At 42.5% G+C, this 23763-nt stretch overlaps 2 protein-coding genes across 4 annotated transcripts in view; one reads left to right on the top strand and one right to left on the bottom strand.

Annotated features, from left to right (window-relative positions):
• Positions 1-1160: 1160 nt before the first annotated feature.
• tmlhe (trimethyllysine hydroxylase, epsilon) overlaps positions 1161-23763 on the bottom strand; it is a 66814-nt gene continuing 44211 nt past the window's right edge. For 2 of the 3 annotated variants that reach the window (XM_061962051.1, XM_061962050.1), the window contains 5 exons: positions 11290-11569; positions 11018-11137; positions 8339-8575; positions 6105-6243; positions 1161-1922 (listed from right to left, as the gene is read on the bottom strand). In XM_061962051.1, coding sequence (XP_061818035.1) covers positions 1791-1922; positions 6105-6243; positions 8339-8575; positions 11018-11137; positions 11290-11569 — 908 coding nt within the window. In that variant the 3' untranslated portion in view covers positions 1161-1790. Of the gene's footprint in view, positions 1923-4219; positions 4316-6104; positions 6244-8338; positions 8576-11017; positions 11138-11289; positions 11570-23763 lie in introns of all 3 variants that reach the window. The other variant, XM_061962052.1, reaches the window with a different exon arrangement.
• mpp1 (MAGUK p55 scaffold protein 1) overlaps positions 14956-23763 on the top strand; it is a 38160-nt gene continuing 29352 nt past the window's right edge. The window contains exon 1 of the mRNA XM_061962047.1: positions 14956-15016. The gene's annotated coding sequence lies outside the window, so the exon portion shown is untranslated. The remainder of the gene's footprint in view (positions 15017-23763) is intronic.

Genomic DNA, 23763 nt, shown 5'->3' with positions numbered 1-23763 from the left:
TTGAGAAAATGGCGGATTGCTTCCCGATGTGACGTCACGTTGTGACATCATCGCTCCGAGAGCGAATATTAGAAAGGCGTTTAATTCGCCAAAATTCACCCATTTAGAGTTCGGAAATCGGTTAAAAAAATATATGGTCTTTTTTCTGCAACATCAAGGTATATATTGACGCTTACATAGGTCTGGTGATAATGTTCCCCTTTAACTAACTGTTTGCATTCGCTGCCATTTCTTCTAACTCCATGCAAAGAAGGATGCTCATTAAACTATGAAGCTTAAACCTTTATCTCTTTCTGGCTCAACAAAGGCAAGAAATGTTTCAAGCTTGTTGTTAAGCTTTAGAAAAACATTGTTCATTATTGATTGGACTCGTGGTTATAATTGTACATTCTCAGTCACTGCCAGAAGACATTTCACACAATAAAGTCTATTGTGTGAACTGCTTTTGATTTCCTTTTCTCTTTTCTAACATTGGCGTCATCACAGGATCCTATGGATTGGACTGGTCACCATGTGCGGCCTGATTATAGCAGCACATCCAGTCTGAATGCTCTCATTCACCGAGTTGCCACGACAACTTAAGTATCCTCGGCGGTTTCCATGGTTACCACAGCCGTCTCCTCATGTTTTAGTGTTGGGAGTCAGAGTAGGACTCGTACTGCATACAGGAAATACAAAAAACATCTTCTGCATTTAGTCTTGGGTGTCCTCAGCTCAAGAGGTTGCTGCCTACACTGAATATACGTGTACACTCAACATCAAGTGCATCTGCACATCTCATCAGATTTAATTGAAGATTTATCTAACACATGCTGTCTACTGTCAGAGATGTTTGGATTTGACAAGATTATTTGGACTTAATGAATAATGTACAGCACCAAGGGGAACACATGACTAGAATTAATGATCATCCCTTACTATGGAATCAGGACCATGTGTATTTCTTGCCGTTAACCATCATGCCAGCGGGGGGAACAATCGAACCACAATGTTCAAACGCATTACTTTTCACACACTGCATCCCATACTAACTGTATTGATTAAATTAAGCATCACACATTTAGAAACAAGAGTAATTGGGATGCACTTTGTCCCGTATCACCGTGACAATCAAAAATAGTTTGTTAAAATATCAACGGAATGAATGAATGACAGGGCGCTTATAGATTAAACTTTATTAGAAATGTATCCCCAGCCCTTTCCTGCTCTGTCACCAATGAGAGAATTAAATAACAGAGTTCACCAAAAGCTTCTGTTACTCTCTATTCTGTCTACCTTTTGTTTGCAAAATGAATTATTAATTACTCTAAAAATATTAATTTAATTCTGGTGCAAGTAAAATAGGATAAAAATTGTGTCAAACTAATTAAAATGAAAACAAATGGGTTGGGCCTTATTTTCTTGTCAGTTAATTATTAGGCTGTCAGACATTTAGTTTTATTTTAACTGTTAAAGAGTCTCAAATAAATTGTTACTTTTTTTTTCACTCAATGGCCCCAACAATGAAAATAATTACAGAATACCCATCCATCCATCTATTTTCTACCGCTTGTCCCTTTCGGCGTCACGGGGGGTGCTGGAGCCTATCTCAGCTGCATTCGGGCGGAAAGCAGGGTACACCCTGGACAAGGCGCCACCTCATCGCAGGGCCAACACAGATAGACAGACAACATTCACACTCACATTCACACACTAGGGCCAATTTAGTGTCGCCAATCAACCTATTCCATGCAGCATTATTTTGCAAATGGTTAAAAGTATCACAGTTAAAGGGCTGTCTTCGTCTGGAGTTAGGCCTGCAGCCCCAAGGTGCGTGCTTTGCTGAGAACATCATCTCTGGTCAGGTAGCATCCACAGAGTTGCCGTATGCCGGTGAAAGCTTCCCTTCCATGAAGAACCCTCCAGTTGTCGATGAAAATCACCTCGTGGGAAAAGGGAAACAGAAGCGCTCAGTTAACTGTGTGTCGTTCAATTACAGTGGTACCTCGGTTTTTGAACACCACACTTTCTGTATTTGTTCCTTTTTTGACAAAAATAGTGACCAAAACTTTGTATTTGTATACCATATTAGTTATTGTACGGTCAAATATTTTGGGTAATTCTTCCAAATTAGAACAGGGATTTTGAGTAAAACCACAGGTGTGTGTTGTTCTAAAGCACTTTATAATCTTATCTATTATTATCATTATAATTATTATCTGTGACAGTTCGACCCATCCCACCACTGCCATCATATGCCCTTAAACTTCCTCTCAAACCGTGCACATTTGTAAGGAAGCTCAACATGGACAAACTACAAACATTTAATCTTTTTAGTCAGTGAAAAGCATCTTTTTAGTCAGTGAAAAGCATCTTTTTAGTCAGTGAAAAGCATGCGTTCAACAAACAAATTGTAACCTCTCACTCACTATGGCTCTGAACTGGTGGCAGTGGTAGGATGGCAAGCCGTAGAGTTTACAACAAACCTAGGCAGAGGGTGCGCCAGAACTGGTTTGAGATCCCAAGTGTCTGAGGTGGCAATGACAGAGGACACTGATGAGATGGCTGGTCGAGGGGCCACGGCAATGAGGCTGGACCAGGCGACTATGGCTGAGGAAAGTAAAGTTGGGTGGAACACCGAGGAGTCTGAAGAAGACTTCAAAGGTTTTGAGAACTCTGGGGCTAGGCGTAAACAGCATAGGAAGGGGTCTGGGAAGGCTATGTAGTCGGCTGAGCCACCAAGGACTGAAAGATTGCTGGGTGAACCTACCCTGGTTAACATGTTCCAAGACTTTTTGATTGGACAGCAACGTAGGGAGGCTGTCCTGGTCCGTGAACTCCAGGAGTTAAAAACTGTCTGTACAAGGCCTAGCCTAGAACACTCACTCACTAACCAAAATGCTAACCGTACTCCTGATGATAGTCGTTGTGAGCAGTCGCCCAAACCCAAACCCAGAACTCGCCCACATCCAACTCCTAGTCCTCAAGCGTCGCCGTCCAGAGATTCCTTTCCACCTGATCATCATCTCCGACAAGGCCCAAAGATGCTCCCTTTCCAGCAGAGTGAGGACATTGAAAACGTTCTTGTCCGCTTCGAGCGCATCGCTCGCACCTGGGTCTGGCCTCAGTCTGACTGGGCCTGCCGACTTGTTCCACTCTTGACCGGCAAAGCCCTGGATGCCTACTCTGCGATGGAGGAAGATGATTCCAACGCCTACGCTGACCTTAAAGAAGCCTTCCTTGCTAAATTTGATATCTCTCCTGTGACTTATAGACTCCAGTTCTGGTCAACTTACATTCTCATTGGTGAATCTCCCAAGGAGACTTACAACAGACTCAAAGGTCTCTACAGAAGATGGATTAAGCCAGAGCAGCGTTCCAAAGATGACATCGCAGAGCTTTTCATTCTGGAGCAAATGCTTCGCATGCTGCCCAACGAGATGAAGATTTGGGTCAAGGAACACGAGCCAGAAGATGGACTTACTGCTGCTAAACTTTCAGGCCAGTACTTGAATGCTCATAAAGGACTCCGAATGCCAAGGCAGCAGAACAATCGTGTAGCAGCCCAAGGTGCAGCCGACCTGTCACACCAAAGAGGTGTCCAGAAAGCAGGTGGCTACAGCACCTCAGGGGACAAGAGAGTGTTCCCGAGACAGAGTCCAGTTAAGGATCTCATCTGCTACCACTGTCAACAGCCAGGGCATCGAACCTCAGTCTGTCCCTTGAAAGGTCCCAAGCTGTCCAGCTTCTGTCATGTTCCCCATCCATCTGTCCCAGCTTCAGTCATGGCACCTGCTCTTGACACTTTGGGATTGAAATAAATGTTTGTAAACTGTTACCAACTGTGTGCCTTACCATCCTTGGTTTGAAAGTCTGGTTTGCAAAGGTTACATTACCTTCACCCAAGGCGGGGTGTGACATTATCATTATAGTTATTACAAAAACTTGGTTAACTTGACAGTTGCCGCTACGACCATTAGCTGTGTTGTTAGCATTCCATGATAGTGTCATGCATTGTTTCCCACATCAATCGTGTTATAGCTATGTTATTCATTAAACAATCAATCAAATTTCATTTATGTAGAACTTTTCATGCACAGGCAATTTGCAACACACAGTGCTTCATACCAGTAAAAAAAAAATAATAATTGGTGAAGAAAACATGCTCACACAGCACTATTGACAATAACAAAACTTGGCATAGCAGCTTCCTAACCTCCTCTCTGAGCTGCCACCTTACCGTGGTAGAGGAGTTTGCGTGTCCCAATGATCCTAGGAGCTATGTTGTCCAGGGGCTTTCATGCCCCCTGGTAGGGTCTCCCAAGACAAACAGGTCCTAGGTGAGGGATCAGACAAAGAGCAGCTCGAAGACTTCTATGGGAATGCATCAACAAGGATTCAGATTTCCCCTGCCCGGACGCGGATCACCGGGGTACCCCTCTGGAGCCAGGCCCGGAGTTGGGGCACGATGGCGAGCGCCTGGTGCCCGGCCGGGCCTGTCCCCATGGGGCCCGGCCGGGCACAGCCCGAAGAGGCAACGTGGGTCACCCCTCCAATGGGCTCACCACTCATGGGAGGGGCCATAGAGTTCGGGTGCATTGTGAGCTGGGCGGAAGCCGAAAGCAGGGCACTTGGCGGTCTGATCCTCGGCTACATAAGCTAGCTCTTGGGACATGGAACGTCACCTCGCTGGGGGGGAAGGAGCCTGAGCTAGTGCGCGAGGTAGAGAAGTTCCGGCTAGATATAGTCGGACTCACCTTGACGCACAGCAAGGGCTCTGGTACCAGTTCTCTCGAGAGGGGTTGGACTCTCTTCCACACTGGCGTTGCACGCAGTGAGAGGCGACGAGCTGGGGTAGCAATTCTTGTTGCCCCCCCGGCTCAAAGCTTGCACGTTGGAGTTCAACCCAGTGGACGAGAGGGTAGCCTCCCTCCGCCTTCGGGTGGGGGGGATGGGTCCTGACTGTTGTTTGTGCTTACGCACCAAACAGCAGTTCAAAGTACCCACCCTTTTTGGATACACTCGAGGGAGTACTGGAAAGTGCTCTCCCGGGTGATTCCCTTGTCCTACTGGGGGACTTCAACGCACATGTTGGCAACGACAGTGAAACCTGGAGAGGTGTGATTGGGTAGAATGGCCGCCTGGATCTGAACCCAAGTGGTGTTTTGTTATTTGTCATTTGTGCTCGTCACAGATTGTCCATTACAAACACCATGTTCAAACATACGGGTGTCCATATGTGCACTTGGCACCAGGACACCTAGGCCGCAGTTCCATGATCGACTTTGTAGTTGTGTCATCGGATTTGCGGCCTCATGTTTTGGACACTCGGTGAAGAGAGGGGTGGAGCTTTTCTACCGATCACCACCTGGTGGTGAGTTGGCTGTGATGGTGGGGGAGGATGCCGGACAGACCTGGCAGGCCCAAACGCATTGTGAGGGTCTGCTGGGAACATCTGGCAGAGTCTCCTGTCAAAGAGAGTTTCAATTCCCACCTCCGGAAAAACTTTGAACATGTCACGAGGGAGGTGCTGGACATTAAGTCCGAGTGGACCATGTTCCGCACCTCTATTGTCGAGGCGGCTGATTGGAGCTGTGGCCGCAAGGTAGTTGGTGCCTGTCGTGGCGGTAATCCTAGAACCCGTTGGTGGACACCGGCGGTGAGGGATGCCGTAAAGCTGAAGAAGGAGTCCTATCGGGTTCTTTTGGCTCATAGGACTCCGTAGGCAGCGGACAGGTACCGACAGGCCAAGCGGTGTGCAGCTTCAGCAGTCGCAGAGGCAAAAACTCGGACATGGGAGGAATTCGGGTAAGCCATGGGAAACGACTTCCGGACGGCTTTGAAGCGATTCTGGACCACCATCTGCCGCCTCAGGAAGGGGAAGCAGTGCACTGTCAACACCGTGTATGGTGCGGATGGTGTTCTGCTGACCTTGACTGCGGATGTTGTGGATCGGTGGAGGGATTATTTCGAAGACCTCCTCAATCTCACCAACACGCCTTCCTATGAGGAAGCAGTGCCTGGGAAATCTGTGGTGGGCTCCCCCTCTTTATGTCAAGCAAGATCCACCCATGAGTCGGGCCATATGTATCCCTTCCCTCCTGTATCTGCAGTGAGAAACTTACATTTCCAGGAGTCAGTTTCACCCACAGCTCATTCTCTGGTCGCCTGAGTTGCGTAGTCAATTCTCGATGAGCCACATACCAGCGTCGAATAACATCATGAGGGATGGTGTCAGTCGCTGATCGGTCATAGTTGTTGTACCTGTTTAAGAGTTTTTTTAAATGACATAAACCTTTAAAAAAATATATGGGAATATTATCCTGACATTTGCATTTCTTTCTAAATCACAACTTTTACTGCAGCTACCGGTACTAAACAGAGACGATATTCAACTACCGTGTTTTTCGGAGTATAAGTCGCACCGGCCGAAAATGCATAATAAAGAAGGAAAAAAACATATAAGTCGCACTGGAGTATAAATCGCATTTTTGTGGGAAATTTATTTGATAAAACCCAACACCAAGAATAGACATTTGAAAGGCAATTTAAAATAAATAAAGAATAGTGAACAACAGGCTGAATAAGTGTACGTTATATGAGGCATAAATAACCAACTGAGAACGTGCCTGGTATGTTAACGTAACATATTATGGTAAGAGTCATTCAAATAACTATAACATATAGAAACTGCTATACGTTTACCAAACAATCTGTCACTCCTAATCGCTAAATCCCATGAAATCTTATACGTCTAGTCTCTTACGTGAATGAGATTAATATTATTATTTGATATTTTACAGTAATGTGTTAATAATTTCACACATAAGTCGTTCCTGAGTATAAATCGCACCGCCGGCCAAACTGTGAAAAAAACTGCGACTTATAGTCCGAAAAATACGGTAAATGGTTTTGTGGGCCAGATTTCCATTCTCCCTTCACTATTATTCTTAAATTGAGAACCAACGTCCTCTAGAGAAGACATTTGATTTATATATATTTAGTTTAGTTTAGTTTAGTTTAGTTTATTAAGGATCCCCATTAGTCTACATCGCAGTGGAGACTATTCTTCCTGGGGTTCAGGCAAAAAACATCGCACAATCACAAAACAAAAGATTACAATGCAGTATAACATGATCAATAATAAAATGTTGTAATACAAAAATAACAAAAACAACAACAAAAAAAACAATAATTTCGAGTTTACATACTAATGTTCATACCAAAGATAAAAAGAGCAATATAAAAATAGATATATAGTTTTGCAAAAATAAAACAAAGAACCAATGGCCTGTAATATACACAGTGTACCAAAGACAAACAGTATGTGACGAAAAAGTACCATCCATCCATTTTCTACTGCTTGTCCCATAATCAATAAAATAGTCAATAATCAATAAAACCAGTCATGACATTATGCACAATCTAGAATAATCCCTTTCCGCAATACTTCTCCTCTCAGTCTATTCTTAAAACCCACTCTGCTCTATTTGGTAAGGGTGAGAGGAATACACTCCTGTTTTTAAGGACTTTCTAGAAAAAAATAGTCAAAGGTTATGTCTAGAAAAACTCTGAAGTTTTTAAGACTTGGCTAAAAAAATGTGAGTTTCTCACAAGTTTTTTGAACTGAACTCCCAGTCCACCAGTTGATTAGCCCAAATGAAGAAAAAGAGAAGACCTAAAATAGAACCTTGAGGAACATTACTTGTATAACTAAAGAAGTTGAACAAATGACTACTGACTGCATCTAAGGTTAATGAGCTACAGCAACACATTAGTTGTATAAATCACATTACGAAAAAAAATGTGTAACTGCCAAAAATGAGAGGAACTAAAGGTGTTTCTTTGATTGATTGATTGATTGAAACTTTTATTAGTAGATTGTACTGTACAGTACAGTACATATTCCGTACAATTGACCACTAAATGGTAACACCCCAATAAGTTTTTCAACTTGTTTTTTAGTCGGGGTCCATGTAAATCTATTCATGGTACAAATATTTACTATCAGCATAATACAGTCATCACACAAGATGAGGAACACCTCAATTATGTAAATCACACATTTGGACCACAGTGTTATGTTTGCTTGCATAATTAAAATGTTAATGCAAGGATACATTGATGTGTTTACAATGGTCCAGGTCCTCAATACAACTGGGGCACTATTTTTTTTTTTTAGGAAATTTCGGCAAAAATGTTTGTCTCCCATGTTTTGAACTGAATTACGTGCCATTCTCCGATAGGATTTGGATAGCCCTGACATGAAGCATTAACATATTATCCATAACTGATCACTGTGATAACAACACATCTGTTTTTAATTTTATACTGTATATACCTGGCATTATTGACATACCGTATCATGTAAAGTTCATTGTTCCAAGGATAGACATTCAGGATGGGTCCGATGCCTTGCATGCAGTATAGATGGCCAGGAGTGTTTTCACGATGTTCATGTCTGATAGAAACACTGGAAAGCAGCTCAAAATGGTCTGGGGAGTTCTTGCGAATATTTTCTGCTGCATAGAATCCATCCACAAGGAGTGTCTTTCCTCCCGTTCCCTCATGTTTGAGGCAGTGAAAAACTTGAATTCTGAAAAAAAAAGTGTAGTAACGTCAGAAAATGTTATCAAAGTTATTTTACGCGACAATAATTAATAATAATACATCTATCACAATACGGGAGTGTTTTTCACCTTTGGAACAGGTCTAAGTGGTGTTTTTGTCAATTTCAAAAACTATTACAGTAAAACCTCGATTTTAATTTTTAATCCGTTCCAAAAGGTCAGATGAAAACTAAATTGTACAAAAACTGAAGCAATTTTTCCCAAAAGAAGTACAGTGTCACCTAAACTTATGAGCACTTTGCGTTCATCGACCAAGCTTGCAACACAAAATACTCGTATCTCAAAGCAACCCAGCTCATTGAAATGAGTTGAAATCAATTTAATCTGCGCTTGTCCTGTAACACCCTTTAAAAAGAAAAACATTTACTACATAAGTTTTATGAAATAATGGGAAAAAAAACTGTTCAACATTTACTTTTGGGACCGGACTAATATGGTGTCTTCTACAGGCTGCTTCTCTGTCCAGTCTTGCCGATTATAAGCAACATATTTTCAATAAGGTGGTTGTGTTACGGCGTGTGCGCAGTCAGCCTTTCTTTCCTCAGCACGCGCCGCTGAGCGCACCGCTGGCCACGCCCCTACACGCTCCGCTTCTGCCGCGGCCACGCCCCATTCAATCAACGATCAACATACCTGCTGCTGATGAGACCACTCACCATAAAAGCCAGCCTGTCCTGAGATCCAGTGCTAGAACGTAGTTCTCTGTCTGACAGTAAGCTGTAATGTCTAGCTCCTCTCTTTGACCCTCGTTCTCAGTGTTTTCTGCCCTTGTGTTTATTTGTCTCTTATAAACTCCCTGCACCCGAGCTGTGCGCCTCGCTTCCTTGGACTTCCCCTCTGGATCTTGACTGCCTCCCTGGACAACAACCTCTGCTTTGGACACAGACCTCTTGACGCCTCTCCAGCCCCATGGACCTCCCGCTTGTATTACCGATTCTTCAACCAGCCTCGCCCTACTGGACTTGTCGCCTTCTCACTCAACACGCACTTACAACAACCCCTGGTAATAATCATTGTAAACGCTTCACATAGTCCTGCAAACACACATGGTAGCATACACACTCCACCGCATCATCAAGGTCAATAAATGTGCTTTGTGCTATACCTGCCTCCGTGCCGTCTCCTTCCCCCGCCGTACGTCACAGTATGTTCTAGCCATGTCGGGACCGGACGGCACAAGTAGACCCAAGTCCGCCTCCCTTTCCCGACCCCCCACGGCTCCCGACCTCTCGACCATACACGCTGTTCTCCAGGAACACCAGTCTCGTTTTTCGAACCTGGAGAACAAGCTCGAGGTCGCCTTCGCTAGCCTGCTGACTAGACTGGACAACCTTAGTCAGGACAACCTTAGTCCAAGCCTTGCTCCTCCTCCTGTGCTGAGTTCCGGTGCTCCGTCAGCCGCCACCTCCTGGAGCCCCTCCTACGCCTGGGAACCCAAGATAGCCAGCCCCAGACCCTTTGAGGGGGATTTTGAACTTTGTCAGGGTTTTTTGGTTCAATGTGAACTCATTTTCAAACACCAACCATCTCAATATGCTTCTGACGCAGCTAAGGTGGCAGTCGTGTTTTTGCTGCTCTCTGGGCAGGCTTTCAAGTGGGCCACCGCAGCAGTAGACAAAACTTAGGGGCTGGGCCCCGACTATGCTGCTTTTCGAGCGAAGTACCAAGCTGCGTTCAATCACCCCGTGGACGGGGGTGATGCTGCTTCACGACTGCACTCCCTCCAAAAGGGCTCCCGCTCAGTTGCGGCCTACACCTTCGGGCTAAATCGAGACAACGTTGATGGGGAAAAGACCACCTTTTAATGGTTAAATCAACATCACAACCTGACATTGACTAAACGTTGTCAAAAAGCATGTTGTTTCAACGTTATGTTTGAGTTGCTCAATGTCAGGACCCAATTTAACAAGTTGTCAACGTTTTAATGTCTTGTGCCTGCCGGGTTAATACATTGTCAGTTAATTCATCATACTTAAGAGTATTTTTGTTTAGTTTGGTTCTTTATTATTTATTACCTTTTATTCACATATAAACAGCAACCCCCGCAACCCCAAAAGGGACAAGCGGTAGAAAATGGATGGAAATAATATACTGTATCGTATAGCAAACGTGCAATGTTAATGTCATGTCCATTCATAAGAAAGAATAAACATAATTAGAAAAATCCTGGTTTATTTCAACTATTTCCCCTAAAAGATACATTGTAGCAAGAACTTGTTTTATTCAAATACTCGGTACATTATTCAATTAATAAAATAATTGATAGCTGCAGCCCGACTGCAAATGAACCAGAATTGCGGTGAATGTCGGCGCAAATATACAGAATTGTATTTGTGTAGCAGTGTTTTGTTATGCCAACTGTTATTTAGGTGGAAGCATAAATGTATGCCTCTATACCTCCCACTTACCCACACGGTTCATGTAAATAACATGTGTCAATGTGGCGGTCCAGAGCCACGGTGGTGTAAGCGCTGTCTCCTCTTGAATTATCTGAAGTGAGGCACCACATTCCCCCATATGTCGTCTCCCTGGTTGTAACACAACAGAATTGGAAGAATGTTGGATGTGTTTTGCCTTGTTCGACAAAGTATGCATGTCACATAAGCACATTTTTGAAGAGACAACCAGTACAGCAGTTGCAATATGATGGCAAAAAAAAAGAAGGAAAATGGTGTTATACCTTATAAGACTGACCCTCAGAGAAACGGCCTCTGTGGCTTCAACTGTAGCAGGGACATCTTCCACGAACGCAATCCCATAGAGAAGATAGGTCTGCAAAAACGTCTTCAGAGCATCATCACTGCTCATAAACGCGTCCCATTTCAAAGAGGGCACATTTGCATTGTTATAGATGTCAGCATTCCAGGGAATACGTGGCTGGGTGGTGCGCTGTTTTCTTCCTTCGTAGCTATTTTCAGCGAGCCAGCTGAGGCTGTATTTGGAGATGTGACCACCAGGCCCTAGGGTGCAGAAAGCAACACTTCAGGGAGAGGCAGTGACATGGAAAAAAACACCTTTTGAGGACGACATTCTCTGAAACTATCCAATCCACAAGCTAAATATCTACTTGGTGGAGAACCCCTTGTTGGCAGGAATAGATGCCAAACGTTTCTTCCACAGTAGTTAGTTCCAGGGTTGCGCACATCTGCAGGCCTTTTGGTGCACTCTTCTAAAGACACTCTCCAAATACAGAAAGTTTTTGTAAAGGCCATCTCTTGGCAACCCCGCCCACCTCAACCGACGCACAGAGGGGGGGGGGTTGATGTGTGAGGGAGCAGGGTTGGGGTGGGGGCGGGGTTTGGTGGTAGCACGGGTGTATAATGTAGCCCGGAAGAGTCAGGGCTGCATGGGATTCTGGGTATTTGTTCTGTTGTGTTTATGTTGTGTTAAGGTGCAGATGTTCTCCCGAAATGTGTTTGTCATTCTTGTTTGGTTTTGGTTCAAAGTGTGGCGCATTATTAGTAAGAGTGTTAAAGTTGTTTTATATGGCCACCGTCAGTGTAACCTGTATGGCTGTTGACCAAGTATGCTGCTGTCATATACATGTGCAAGCAGAAGATGCATACAACAAGAGGTTGAGCTGGCACGCTGTCAATACAGATTGTAAAGGGCGCTAAATGCTGTACCATTATGGCATGCCTTTATTATTATTGTTAGGGTGACAATCGGAGAATATTAATCCCGGGAGATTTCTGCGAGAGGCACTGAAATCCGGAAGTCTCTCGGGATAAGCGGGGGGGTCGGCAAGTATGCAGCTGAGCCGCATCAGAGTGATCAATGAGCCGCATGCGGCTCTGGAGCCGTGGGTTGCCAACCCCTGCACTTGACCAATGGCGGCCGACGAATGCAGTAACATATTGTGCCATTTCCATTTTATCTTGTCAAATTTATGAGGGACAAACAGTAGAAGATGGATTATTAAACTACTTGTTTATTTACTGTTAAAGTCTGGTTACTTCCTGTTTTAACATGTTCTATCTACACTTCTGTTAAAATGTAATTAGCACTTATTCTTCTTTTTTTGCCAAAATGTGGACCTTTTTGAACGATAACCAAACAACTGCTGTAATTACTTTTGTGTTCTGTTATTTAAAAGCCTTAACGTTTTAGGGCAATGTCTTTAGTGACGAGAAGCGACAGAAGATGTCTTTATTCCATGGTTCACGTACAATAAGGTTGAACATTTACTGATCTGTCATGTTAAATGGGTGACCGTGACAATGTCTAATCTTGGTTACACTGTGACCCTTTCTGATGGGAAAATGTAGTTTCCAAAGTGGAAACAAATAAAAGTATATCATTACCTCAAGGATGATGAGCACAATTAAACAATCAAATCAAAGGGGAAAGTTCATGTCGCCTCAGATACTATCTCAGGAGCATACTATAATACACTGTACACAGAGCACGTATAGTGTTTAATGCACACAATATCAGTATGCAGAAACTTTAAAATCAAGGTTTAATTAAAACATATGCAATATAAGTTTTAAGCAAAAAAAAGCATGTGATAGTTTCTATTTCCTTTTTAAATGGGCCTCATTTCTAAAGGAACCATGCTCTAATGTAAGACTTGGTGTAGTTTAAAGGAGTAAATATATACTTAATGGTAATATTCACTTCACTAATATTTTTAATATATGTTTAGAAATGTGCTTCACTGTATTTTTAGCAGTAGTGTAAAAAATGTGTACCGTACATGAGTTGAAGAATGTGGTTTTACCTGTTTTATAATTATAGTACTCACCCCTCCTGTAATGCAACTTAACCAACAGTAATTCTCTCTAGAATAATGTTGTACCATTGTGTCAGTATGGAATGAAATAAACTAATTGTCTTGTGTTCAAATGTATCTGAAACTGTCACACTTGAGCATTGCTGCAGTATTTGTGATCCCAAGATGCTGGAGACAAAAGAGCATTGATTGATTGATTGAGACTTTTATTAGTAGGTTGCACACTGAAGTACATATTCCGTGCAATTGACCACTAAATGATAACACCCGAATAAGTTTTTCAACTTGTTTAAGTCGGGGTCCACTTAAATTGATTCATGATACAGATGTATACTATCATATATACTATTATCATAAAACAGTCATCACACAAGATAATCATCAGGGTGCATACATTGAATTATTTACATTATTTACAATTCGGGGTGGGTTAGGTTTGGTTGTTATCATCAGTCATCAACAATTGAGAACAGAGAAATTGATATTGAAACAGTGTAGGTCTGACTTGGTAGGATATGTACAGCAAGTAGTCGAAATAGAGAGAGAGAGGCAGTAACATCAACAATCTTCCAGCCCTGACTGCAGGGCAGGCTGACTTTAAAGGGGAACTGCACTTTTTATTTTATTTTTATTTTGCATATCGTTCACAATCATTATGAAAGAAATGACAATGTATGTATTTTTTTAATGCACTCTAAATATTAAATAAATCGACATAAAAGTCTGTTTGCAGCGGAGCCAATGGGAGTTCCACTACTCCGCCCATAAAATCCCATGAATACTGGACTTGTTTTCCACAATTGTTATGGGGTACCTGACCAGGTGCTCTACCAACCTTTAACTCTTAACAAACACAATAGCAATCACCTGGTCCTTTGAAACTACATAATTTACGCAAAGCTTATTGATGTCTTTTTGTGGGTCAGAGCTAAACAATTCTAACCAGCTTCATTTATGTTGTAAGTTTGTGTTAAATAGATGCTTTATACCTTCTGAAAGCCAAATAATGTTTTCATCGGGTTACCTCGCAATATGATGGATGGATGGAATATGAAACAGAAAGTCTTTATATTGCTGTTATTTCTGCTATCAGGCAATATGCAAACAAATCCAGGCCCAGGATTCTACTGCCAAAAATACACATGTCAAAGTCTGGATTTAAACAACTTTTATACACAACTTAGTGAAACAGAGTCGCTGAAATTGATTATGCAGAGACAGCGTTAGAACATTTTTATAATGAATTTAAGGTATAGTCAATAAACATGCTCCCTTTCAAAAATGTTGAGTTAAAGTTCGAAATAATCCCTGGTTTTCCTCTGAAAATGGAAACCTCAGCTTTTGCCAGCTTAGAAATAAATGTACTTCCCTATTAAGAGAGCTGTCAGGCTTGTCCCTGACAGTTTGACTGTGTTTTAGTTTTTTCTCTGAGTTTGTCTTAGTTTTCTGTCCAGCACTTTTATTTTGTCTTTATTTCCTACTTGTCTCCCTGAGTGCTGTGTCCCCTCAGCTGTGGCTGATTGGCACCTGGCCACACCTGGTGTCAATCAGCCAGCTGCTATTTATACCTGCCCTACCCTCCAGTCACTGCTGGATCATTGTCATCACTACCTGATTGTCATTGCCGATGTCATTGTAGTGTCTACCTGTCCTTGTCGCTGTCGTCATAGCGGCAAGCTGTTTCTTATAGCTATTTACGGTTGGTTTCTCCTAGCTTCTTGTTTTCCTGTTAGCCAGATCCTGTTAGCCAGATCCTGTTAGCCGTTTGCTATTTCCAGTTTTTCTGTTTTCTGGTTCCTGTTTCCATTTTGCCTGTTCCTAGTTTGTGTTTTTACTTTATTTCGAACATTAAATCATGTTTTCCCGTATAACGCCTTCCGCCTTCTCTGCATCTTGGGGTTCGCGTCCTACAAACTCTGACAAGAGCCAAGTCTGACTTTTACCTAAATTAATGCGAAAAACATATAAATGACCCCAAAAAGTTTTGGCAAACCATAAAAGCTTCTTTAAATCATGTGACAACAAATGACTTTCCAAGTTCTTCAATTTCTCAATATGGTATTTTGTCCCATATTAAGTTAAAGTTAAAGTACCAATGATTGTCACACACACACTAGGTGTGGCAAAATTATTCTCTGCATTTGACCCATCACCCTTGATCACCCCCTGGGAGGTGAGGGGAGCAATGAGCAGCAGCAGTGGCCGTGCCCGGGAATCATTTGACAGCTATATCAAATTCTTTAATCTGTTTTTTATCCCTGCCGAGTCCTTGTTTGAGTCGTTGAATCCTCAATTATCAAATGTTGGTTTGACTAATGCTAATATGGCAAATATACCTCAGACTGTAAATAGACGCAACACCTGCACTTTAGAGTTCACATCTGTATCAGTATCTGAGGTAAACAGTGCACTAAAGAGCCTGGACACAAGTAAAGCAGCAGGGCCCGACCAATGTGAACCCTTTTCTTGAATTGGCTGCTGATTTTGTTGCTGAGCTTCTCTTGCATATTTTTAACATGAGTCTGACAAGTAAAAGCATTCCAAAAATCTGGAAATCGGCCTTTTTTATACCCCACAAATATAAATAATTACAGACCGGTTTCTAAATCATGCATTTTAGCCAAATGGTTTGAGAGGATCATCATTAACCAGCTTTTTTAGAATCAAACAATATTTTATCTCAGTTTTAATCTGGTTTTAGATGACAGCACAGCACTATGACAGCTGCACTTAAGGTCCTAAACGATTGAATCGAGGCTGTAGACGGCAAGAAATATGTCGCTCTATTTATTGATTTAGTTGTCAAAAGCATTTGACACAGTAGACCACCGTCTGTTAATTCAAGCCCTTCATCACATTGGTATGTCTAAAAATGCAGCTGCTTGGTTCACAGACTATCTTTCCAGCAGAACACAATGTGTACAACCTCTTTATTACTGGACACTACCAAAGGAGTTCCACAAGGCTCAGTGCTGCAGCCCATTTTATTTTCTATTTACATAAATAATCTTTGTAACAATTTGTCAAATGCAATCTACCATTTTTATGCAAACAACACTATTATGTATTGCTGTTCATCTTCCATCACTCAAGCGTTTGAGTTTTTACAAGCTGCTTTTGATGTCATCCAGGCTCGCCTATTTGATATTATATTGGTTTTAAATACAGATAAAAGCAAGCTCATGGTTTTTTTTTCTCATTCAACGATGCTGGCAGGAAACATTCCAAATATAGTAACATCCAAAAGGAAACCCTGTAGAGCAGGTCTTAAATTGCAAGTACTTGGGTTTTACTTTAACTTGGTCTCTAAGCTTAGGGTAAAGCTTGGTTTTGTTTTTTAGAAATAAAACCCGCTTGTCTCTTCAGAAAGAAATGGGTTACATCGACTTTCACGCCCGTAATTGATTATGGGTTATGGAGATGTGCTTTATTTTAGTGCTTCAATTAAATGCCTCCCGTCCTAGGGTTAGGGTTAGGTTACTGGCTGTCGTCGTCTCACCCACCCCTGTCAACTGTAAATGAAATCAGACTTATCTTCATTGAGTGCACGCAGATACACACATTGCTCTGTTAGGTTTAGTGCCTCCATACTTGTGTACCTTGTTACAAAGAAAAAACAGCTCCTACGCATTACGTTCTAACAATTCTTATGATTTAATTGTTCCTCGTGTATGGACTAAATTTGGCAAAAGACCTTTAAATATTGCAAAAAATAAAACTGAAACTCTCTGAACCACTTCTATTTGGAGCCATCCGTTCTATCCTGAGGGACAGACAGTGTGAGACATTTGCACAGTGCCTGTGTTTTAAAAGATGTAAATCTTTATTGTTTTACAATTCCCTTTTATGCATTTTAAAATGTATGTTTTAACGTATTACTTTTCTGAAACTGCTCTGTGACATGTGATGCTGACCTCTTGGCCAGGTCACCCTTGTGAAAGAGATCTTGATCTCAATGGGTTTCTTATCTGGTTGAATAAAGGTTGTATTGTCAATTACAACACGCAACCTAGACACACAATAAAACACTTCTTCATTCTCCGACAACACAGTGTGTTCAAGACCATGAGAACAATGAATGTCATAACACATGAACATAGGGACAAAGGGTAGTAAATGGATGGATGGATGGATGGATGAACATACACCATTAACACCAACAGGTTGTTACAGTATGGATGGATATAAATATAGTTTATCATTTGTGCAGTATTGACATTAAAAGTGCATTAAAGAGGACGGCGTGGCGAAGTTGGGAGAGTGGCCGTGCCAGCAATCTGAGGGTTACTGGTTCAATCCCCACCTTCTCCCATCCTAGTCTAGGCTGTTGTGTCCTTGAGCAAGACACATCACCCTTGCTCCTGATGGGCCTGGTTAGCGCCGTGCATGGCAGCTCCCGCCATCAGTGTGTGAATGTGTGTGTGTGAATGGGTGAATGTGGAAACAGTGTCAAAGCGCTTTGAGTTCTTTAAAAAAGGTAAACAAGTGCTATACAAGTACAACCCATTTACTATTAGAAATTAAATGTATTATTGTTATTATTATAGTGATAGGCTACCGGAAAAAAGACTTTATTCACTGGAAAAGCGCTATAGAAACCAGATGTTGTGATGACGTAAGCAATAAGCATGGGATTGTCTGGAACAGTGTCTGCGATGTGGACGTATTTTAATATATCTGAGATGTACCCGCGAACAGCCATCTACAAATTGTAAGAGGACAGTGGCGACTTTTAAGTAGAAGAAAGCAGGCAGCAGCGCAAAGCAAGTGTGATGTCAGGCTCTTTGATGCTCTCACTGTTCGTTGCGTACAGAACATCAATCGATCGATCTTACAAGAGTTCACAAAAAAGTGGAAAATAGTATTGCTGTGATAAAACATTAACATGTACTATTTTTTAAGTCAAATGGTGAGAGTATTGTGCTTGTAACGCAAAAGCGAGACACATTGAGATAGCTTTGTTGTGTGCACCGTTTAATCACACAAAGAGAGAAGTGTGTTTGTAACATCAAGCGACTCAAAATGGCGGTCACAACAAACACCCACCTTTGGGTAAAACTCTAACGGTCACTTAAAGGGGCTGCACCGACTTACTCACTCTTGACTGCATATATTTAGACTTAGACTTAGACTTCCTTTTTATTGTCATTCAAATTTGAACTTTACAGCCCAGATAAGAACAACATTTCGTGACATAAGCTCATAGTAGTGCAGGATAAAAAAGCAATAAGGTGCATAAATAAATAAATTAATATATATAAATAATATATAAATAAATATATATAAAATAAATAAATATATATATATATAAATATATATAAATAAATACATTACTGTACAGATAAATATATTGCACTTTTTCACATGCGTCCACGTTTATGGGTGTATGTTATATTGTCTTTATTATTCCAGCGAGTTAATCCATTTTGGGGGGAGTTGAGGTGATAATTTAATTATGATGCGTTCAAGAGTCTTACGGCCTGAGGGAAGAAGCTGTTACAGAACCTGGAGGTTCTGCTTCGGAGGCTGCGGAACCTCTTTCTAGAGTCCAGCAGTGAAAACAGTCCTTGGTGGGTTTGGGAGGAGTCTTTGCAGATTTTCTGAGCCCTGGTCAGGCAGCGGCTTTTTGCGATCTCCTGGATAGGAGGAAGAGGAGTCCTGATGATCTTTTCCGCCGTCCTCGCCACTCTCTGGAGAGACTTCCAGTCTGAGGCATTGCAGGCTCCAATCCAGACAGAGATGCTGTTGGTCAGCAGGCTCTCTATTGTGCCTCTGTAGAATGTGGTGAGAATGGGGGTAGAGAGCTGTGCTCTTTTCATCCGACGCAAAAAGTGCATGCGCTGCTGAGCTCTTTTTACAAGAGCTCCGGTGTGTAGGAACCAGGTCATATTGTCAGTTATCTGCACCCCAGGAACTTGGTGCTGCTTACTATCTCCACTGCTGTGCCGTTGATGTAGAGTGGAGCGTGGCTGGACTGGTGCTTCCTGAAGTCAACGATGATCTCTTTGGTCTTGTTGACATTCAGGACCAGGTTGTTGGTTCTGCACCAGTCAACCAGATGTTTCACCTCCTCTCTGTAGTCCATGCCATTGTTGTCACGGATGAGGCCCACTACTGTCGTGTCGTCCGCATACTTCACAATGTGGTTGGTAGTGGACCTGGCGCAAAAAATGAATGTTAAAGGGCAGTACGGTGGAACAGGGGATAGTGTGCCTCACAATAAGAAGGTTCTGGATTCGATCCCAGGGCTCTGGGTGTGGAGTTTGCATGTTCTCTCTGTGACTGTGTGGGTACCCTACAGGTACTCCGGCTTCTTCCCACCTCCAAAGCCATGCACCTGGGGATAGGTTGATTGGCAACACAAAATTGTCCCTAGGGTGTGAATGTGAGTGGGAATGTTGTCTGTGTTGGCCATGTGATGAGGTGGCGACTTGTCCAGGGTGTACCCCGCCTTCCGCCCGAATGCAGCTGAGATAGGCTCCAGCACCCCCGTGACCCAGAGAGGGAAAAGCGGTTGAAAATAGATGGATGGATGGATGAATGTTAAACAAGAACAACATTGTTATGTGCACAATAGAACAATAGCAGTGAATAATGACGATAAAGTCAAGTAAACAGGTGTGATGAAGTAGGTCCCTAAAGCAATCGCTAAAATACTGTACATTACTACCGTATTTTTTGTTTTAAATGGCACCAGTATATAAGCCACACCCACTACATATTAGAACAAAAAAATATGTGAATGTTGTGCAATTAAATATTTACATAGAACATTTTCTAAATGTTTATTTACATACCTTAATTATTTCCAAACCGTGCCTATAACACTGTAGTAAAATGGATGATCAACAAAACAAAAGAGTCATTGATGTCTTTATTCATCCTTTATGTGATGAATTAAATGTTCTGCTTTTTTAATAAGGTTCAAGATATTTATCAGGATTCCTCTTCCTTGTACAGTTTCTTAAAGTGGATTATTTTAGTAAATTGTTTGATTTCTTTGCTTAATCCATTCTATAATTTAGCTGTTAGCAAAGAAAAATCCATATTAGCTGCACCTTTGTATAAGCCACATGGTTCAAAGATTGGGTAAAAAGTAGCTGTTTATAGTCCGGAATATATGGTATTATGTAATTCTGCCTGCTGTAAATACATTAATGAAGAGCAGGAACAACACGGGTATGAGGCCGGGATTAAAAATGAAAAAGAGACAGAAGCACAACCGTGTATGTATGTACAGTGCATCCGGAAAGTATTCAGAGAACTTCACATTTTCTTAATTTTTTTTATGTTGCAGCTCTATTTTAAAATGGAATACATACATTTTTGTCCTCAAAATTCTACACGCAATACCCCATAACGACAATGTGAAAAGGTTATTTTAGATTCTTTTGCAATTTTATCAAAAATACGAATCTAAAAAATCACATTTACAACCTTTGTCATGAAGTTTAAAAGTAAGATCAGATGCATCTTGTTTCAACTGATGATCTTTAAGATGTTCCTTACAGCTTAATTGAAGTTCATCCATCCCATCCATCCATCCATCTTCTCTTTCCTCAGCCACTTTATGTAGCTCCTCCTCCAACCAGGCCACCTGGGAGACATAGTCTCCCCACCATGTCCAGGGTCTTCCCCGCAGCCTCCTACCGGTCGGATGTGCCCTAAACAAACACCACCAGAAAGGCGTCCGTGAAGCATCCTGTATATATATATATATATATATATATATATATATATATATATATATATATATATATATATATATGTGTATATATATATATGTGTGTATATATATATATATATTTTTTTTTTATATATATATATTATATATATGTATACATATACATCCATATATATGTATATATGCATATATATATATATAACCATACATAGATATACATGTATATATAAAAATATATACATATACATATACATATATATATAATATATAACATATATATATATATATATATATATACATATATATAGCATATATATATATACACATTATGTATTTTGATTCCCTGAGTTTGTTACCGCTTGTTAAGAAAGCATGAGAGTGTATCTTCGACTGTGTGTCTGATGTATATGTATATATATATATATATATATATATATACACATCCATATATATGTAAATATGCATATCAGAATCAGAATCAGAATAGTTTTTATTGCCATTGTTTGAGAATGGGTTCACAAACTAGGAATTTTTCTTTGTGCAATCGTGCAACATAAAACACAAATAACAAAGATTTGGTAATAAAAAGAGCTGTAACTGAGCTATCAGATCTTGTTATTGTTCATGTGCCTGATGGCCGAGGGGAAAAAAACTGTTCAGGTGGCGGGAGGTGTGGGTGTGGATGGACCGCCGTAGTCTCCTGCCTGAGGGAGTGGGAAGAATAGTTTGTGTCCAGGGTGAGATGAGTCAGCTGTGATCCGACCCACACGCCTCCTGGTCCTGGAGGAAAACAGGTCCTGGAGGGATGGGAGCTTGCAGCCAATCACCTTCTCAGCAGCACGTACGATGCGCTGCAGTCGATGCTTATCCTGGACTGTGGCGCCGGAAAACCACACAGTGATGGAGGAGGTTAGAATGGACTCGATGATGGCTGAGTAAAACTGCACCAGCATCTCGGTCGGCACCGTAAGTTTCCTCAGCTGCCGCAGGAAGTGATGGTGGTGCCCAAGAAATGGAAGGAGTCCACAAAGGAGAGGAGGGTGGGAGAGTCAATCAGGGTGAGGGGGGATGGTGGGGCTGTGACTTCCCTGAAGTCCATGATCATCTCCACTGTTTTCTGGGCGTTCAGCTCCAGGTTGTTGAGGCTGCACCAGGACGCCAGCCGGTCCACCTCTCTCCTGTAGGCGGTCTCATCGCCATCCGAGATGAGCCCGATGAGGGTAGTGTCATCCGCAAACTTGAGCAGCTTTACGGACTGGTGACTGGAGGTGCAGCAGTTTGTACACAGGGAGAAGAGCCAGGGGGAAAGTACACAGCCTTGAGAGTACCAGTGTTCGTGGTTCGACTGTCCGAGACAATCTTCCCCAGTCGCACGTGCTGTCTTCGGTCTGTCAGGAAGTCATTGATCCAACTGCAGAGGGAGTCGGGCACGCTGAGCTGGTAGAGCTTGTCTCGTAGCAGTCCAGTGAGGATGGTGTTGAAGGCAAAGCTGAAGTCCACAAACAGGATCCTAGCGTAGGTTCCTAGGGAGTCCAGATGCTCCAGGATGAAGTGGAGGGCCAGGTTCACTGCATCATCCACAGACCCGTTGGCTTTGTAGACGAACTGCAGTGGGTCCATGAGGGGGGCGGTGATGTCCTTGAGGTGGGGCAGGACCAAGCGCTCAAAGGACTTCATGACCACAGACGTCAGCGCAACCGGCCTGTAGTCATTAAGTCCTGTAATCCATGCTTTCTTGGGGACAGGGACAATGGTGGAGGTCTTAAAGCAGGACGGCACGCGGCATAGCTCCAGAGAGGTGTTAAAAATGTCAGTGAAGACAGGAGCCAGCTGATCCGCGCAGTGTCTGAGAGTGGAGGGGGAGACACCATCCGGCCCAGGGGCCTTCCGCGTATTCAGCTTCAAGAACTGCCGGCGTACATCCTCCTCTCGGATGGAGAGGGCCTTTAAAGTCCTGTGATGTTCTTGGAGTCCTGTGATGTCCTTGGAGTCCTTTAAATAATTTAATGAAGTGCTGGCGTTGGTGGGGATGGTGATGGTGGGGGGAGCAGAGCTTTGATGAGCTGAAGGCTGTTCATGACGACAGTAATGTATGTTGAGGCCCTGAGCGAGAGTCCGGTAATTCAGGGCCTAGGGCGCTTTGGTCTTATAGTTCATAAGGGCCCTTAGCCCTCTCCAAACGGCCGCAGAATCATTGGAGCGGAACTGTTCCTGTAGACGGTTAGAGTACACAGATTTAGCTTTCTCCACTTCCCTGTTGAAGTGGTACTTCGCTTCTCTGTAGGTACTCTGGTCCCCGCTTCTCCACGCAGCCTCCTTCTTCGTGCGCAACTGTTGCAGCTTGGGTGTGAACCAGGGCTTGTCGTTGTTATAACAAGCCCTGGTGCGCGTTGGAATGATGCGCGCCTCATTGAACTGAATGTATGAGGTCACAGTGTCCGTATACTCGTCCAGATTGTCCGTGGCCGCTCCAATTGCCTCACAGTGTGTCGTCTCCAAACATGCACGCAGCTCCTCCACAGCCTCGGCGGTGAAACACTTAATGGTCCTCATAACAGGTTTAGCCAGTTTCAGTCTCTGTCTATATGAAGGGATTAAGTGCACCATCACGTGATCTGATAGTCCGAGAGCAGCGCGCGCGACTGCATGATATGCCTTGCTTATTGTGGTGTAACAGTGATCCAAAGTGTTCTCCTCTCTGGTCGGGCATTTAATAAACTGCCTATACTTGGGTA

This window comes from Nerophis lumbriciformis, linkage group LG09 (assembly GCF_033978685.3).
Source record: "Nerophis lumbriciformis linkage group LG09, RoL_Nlum_v2.1, whole genome shotgun sequence".
Classification (NCBI taxonomy): domain Eukaryota; kingdom Metazoa; phylum Chordata; class Actinopteri; order Syngnathiformes; family Syngnathidae; genus Nerophis; species Nerophis lumbriciformis.
Note: the sequence above shows the minus strand (reverse complement) of the source record. Positions and strands in the feature narration are given on the sequence as shown.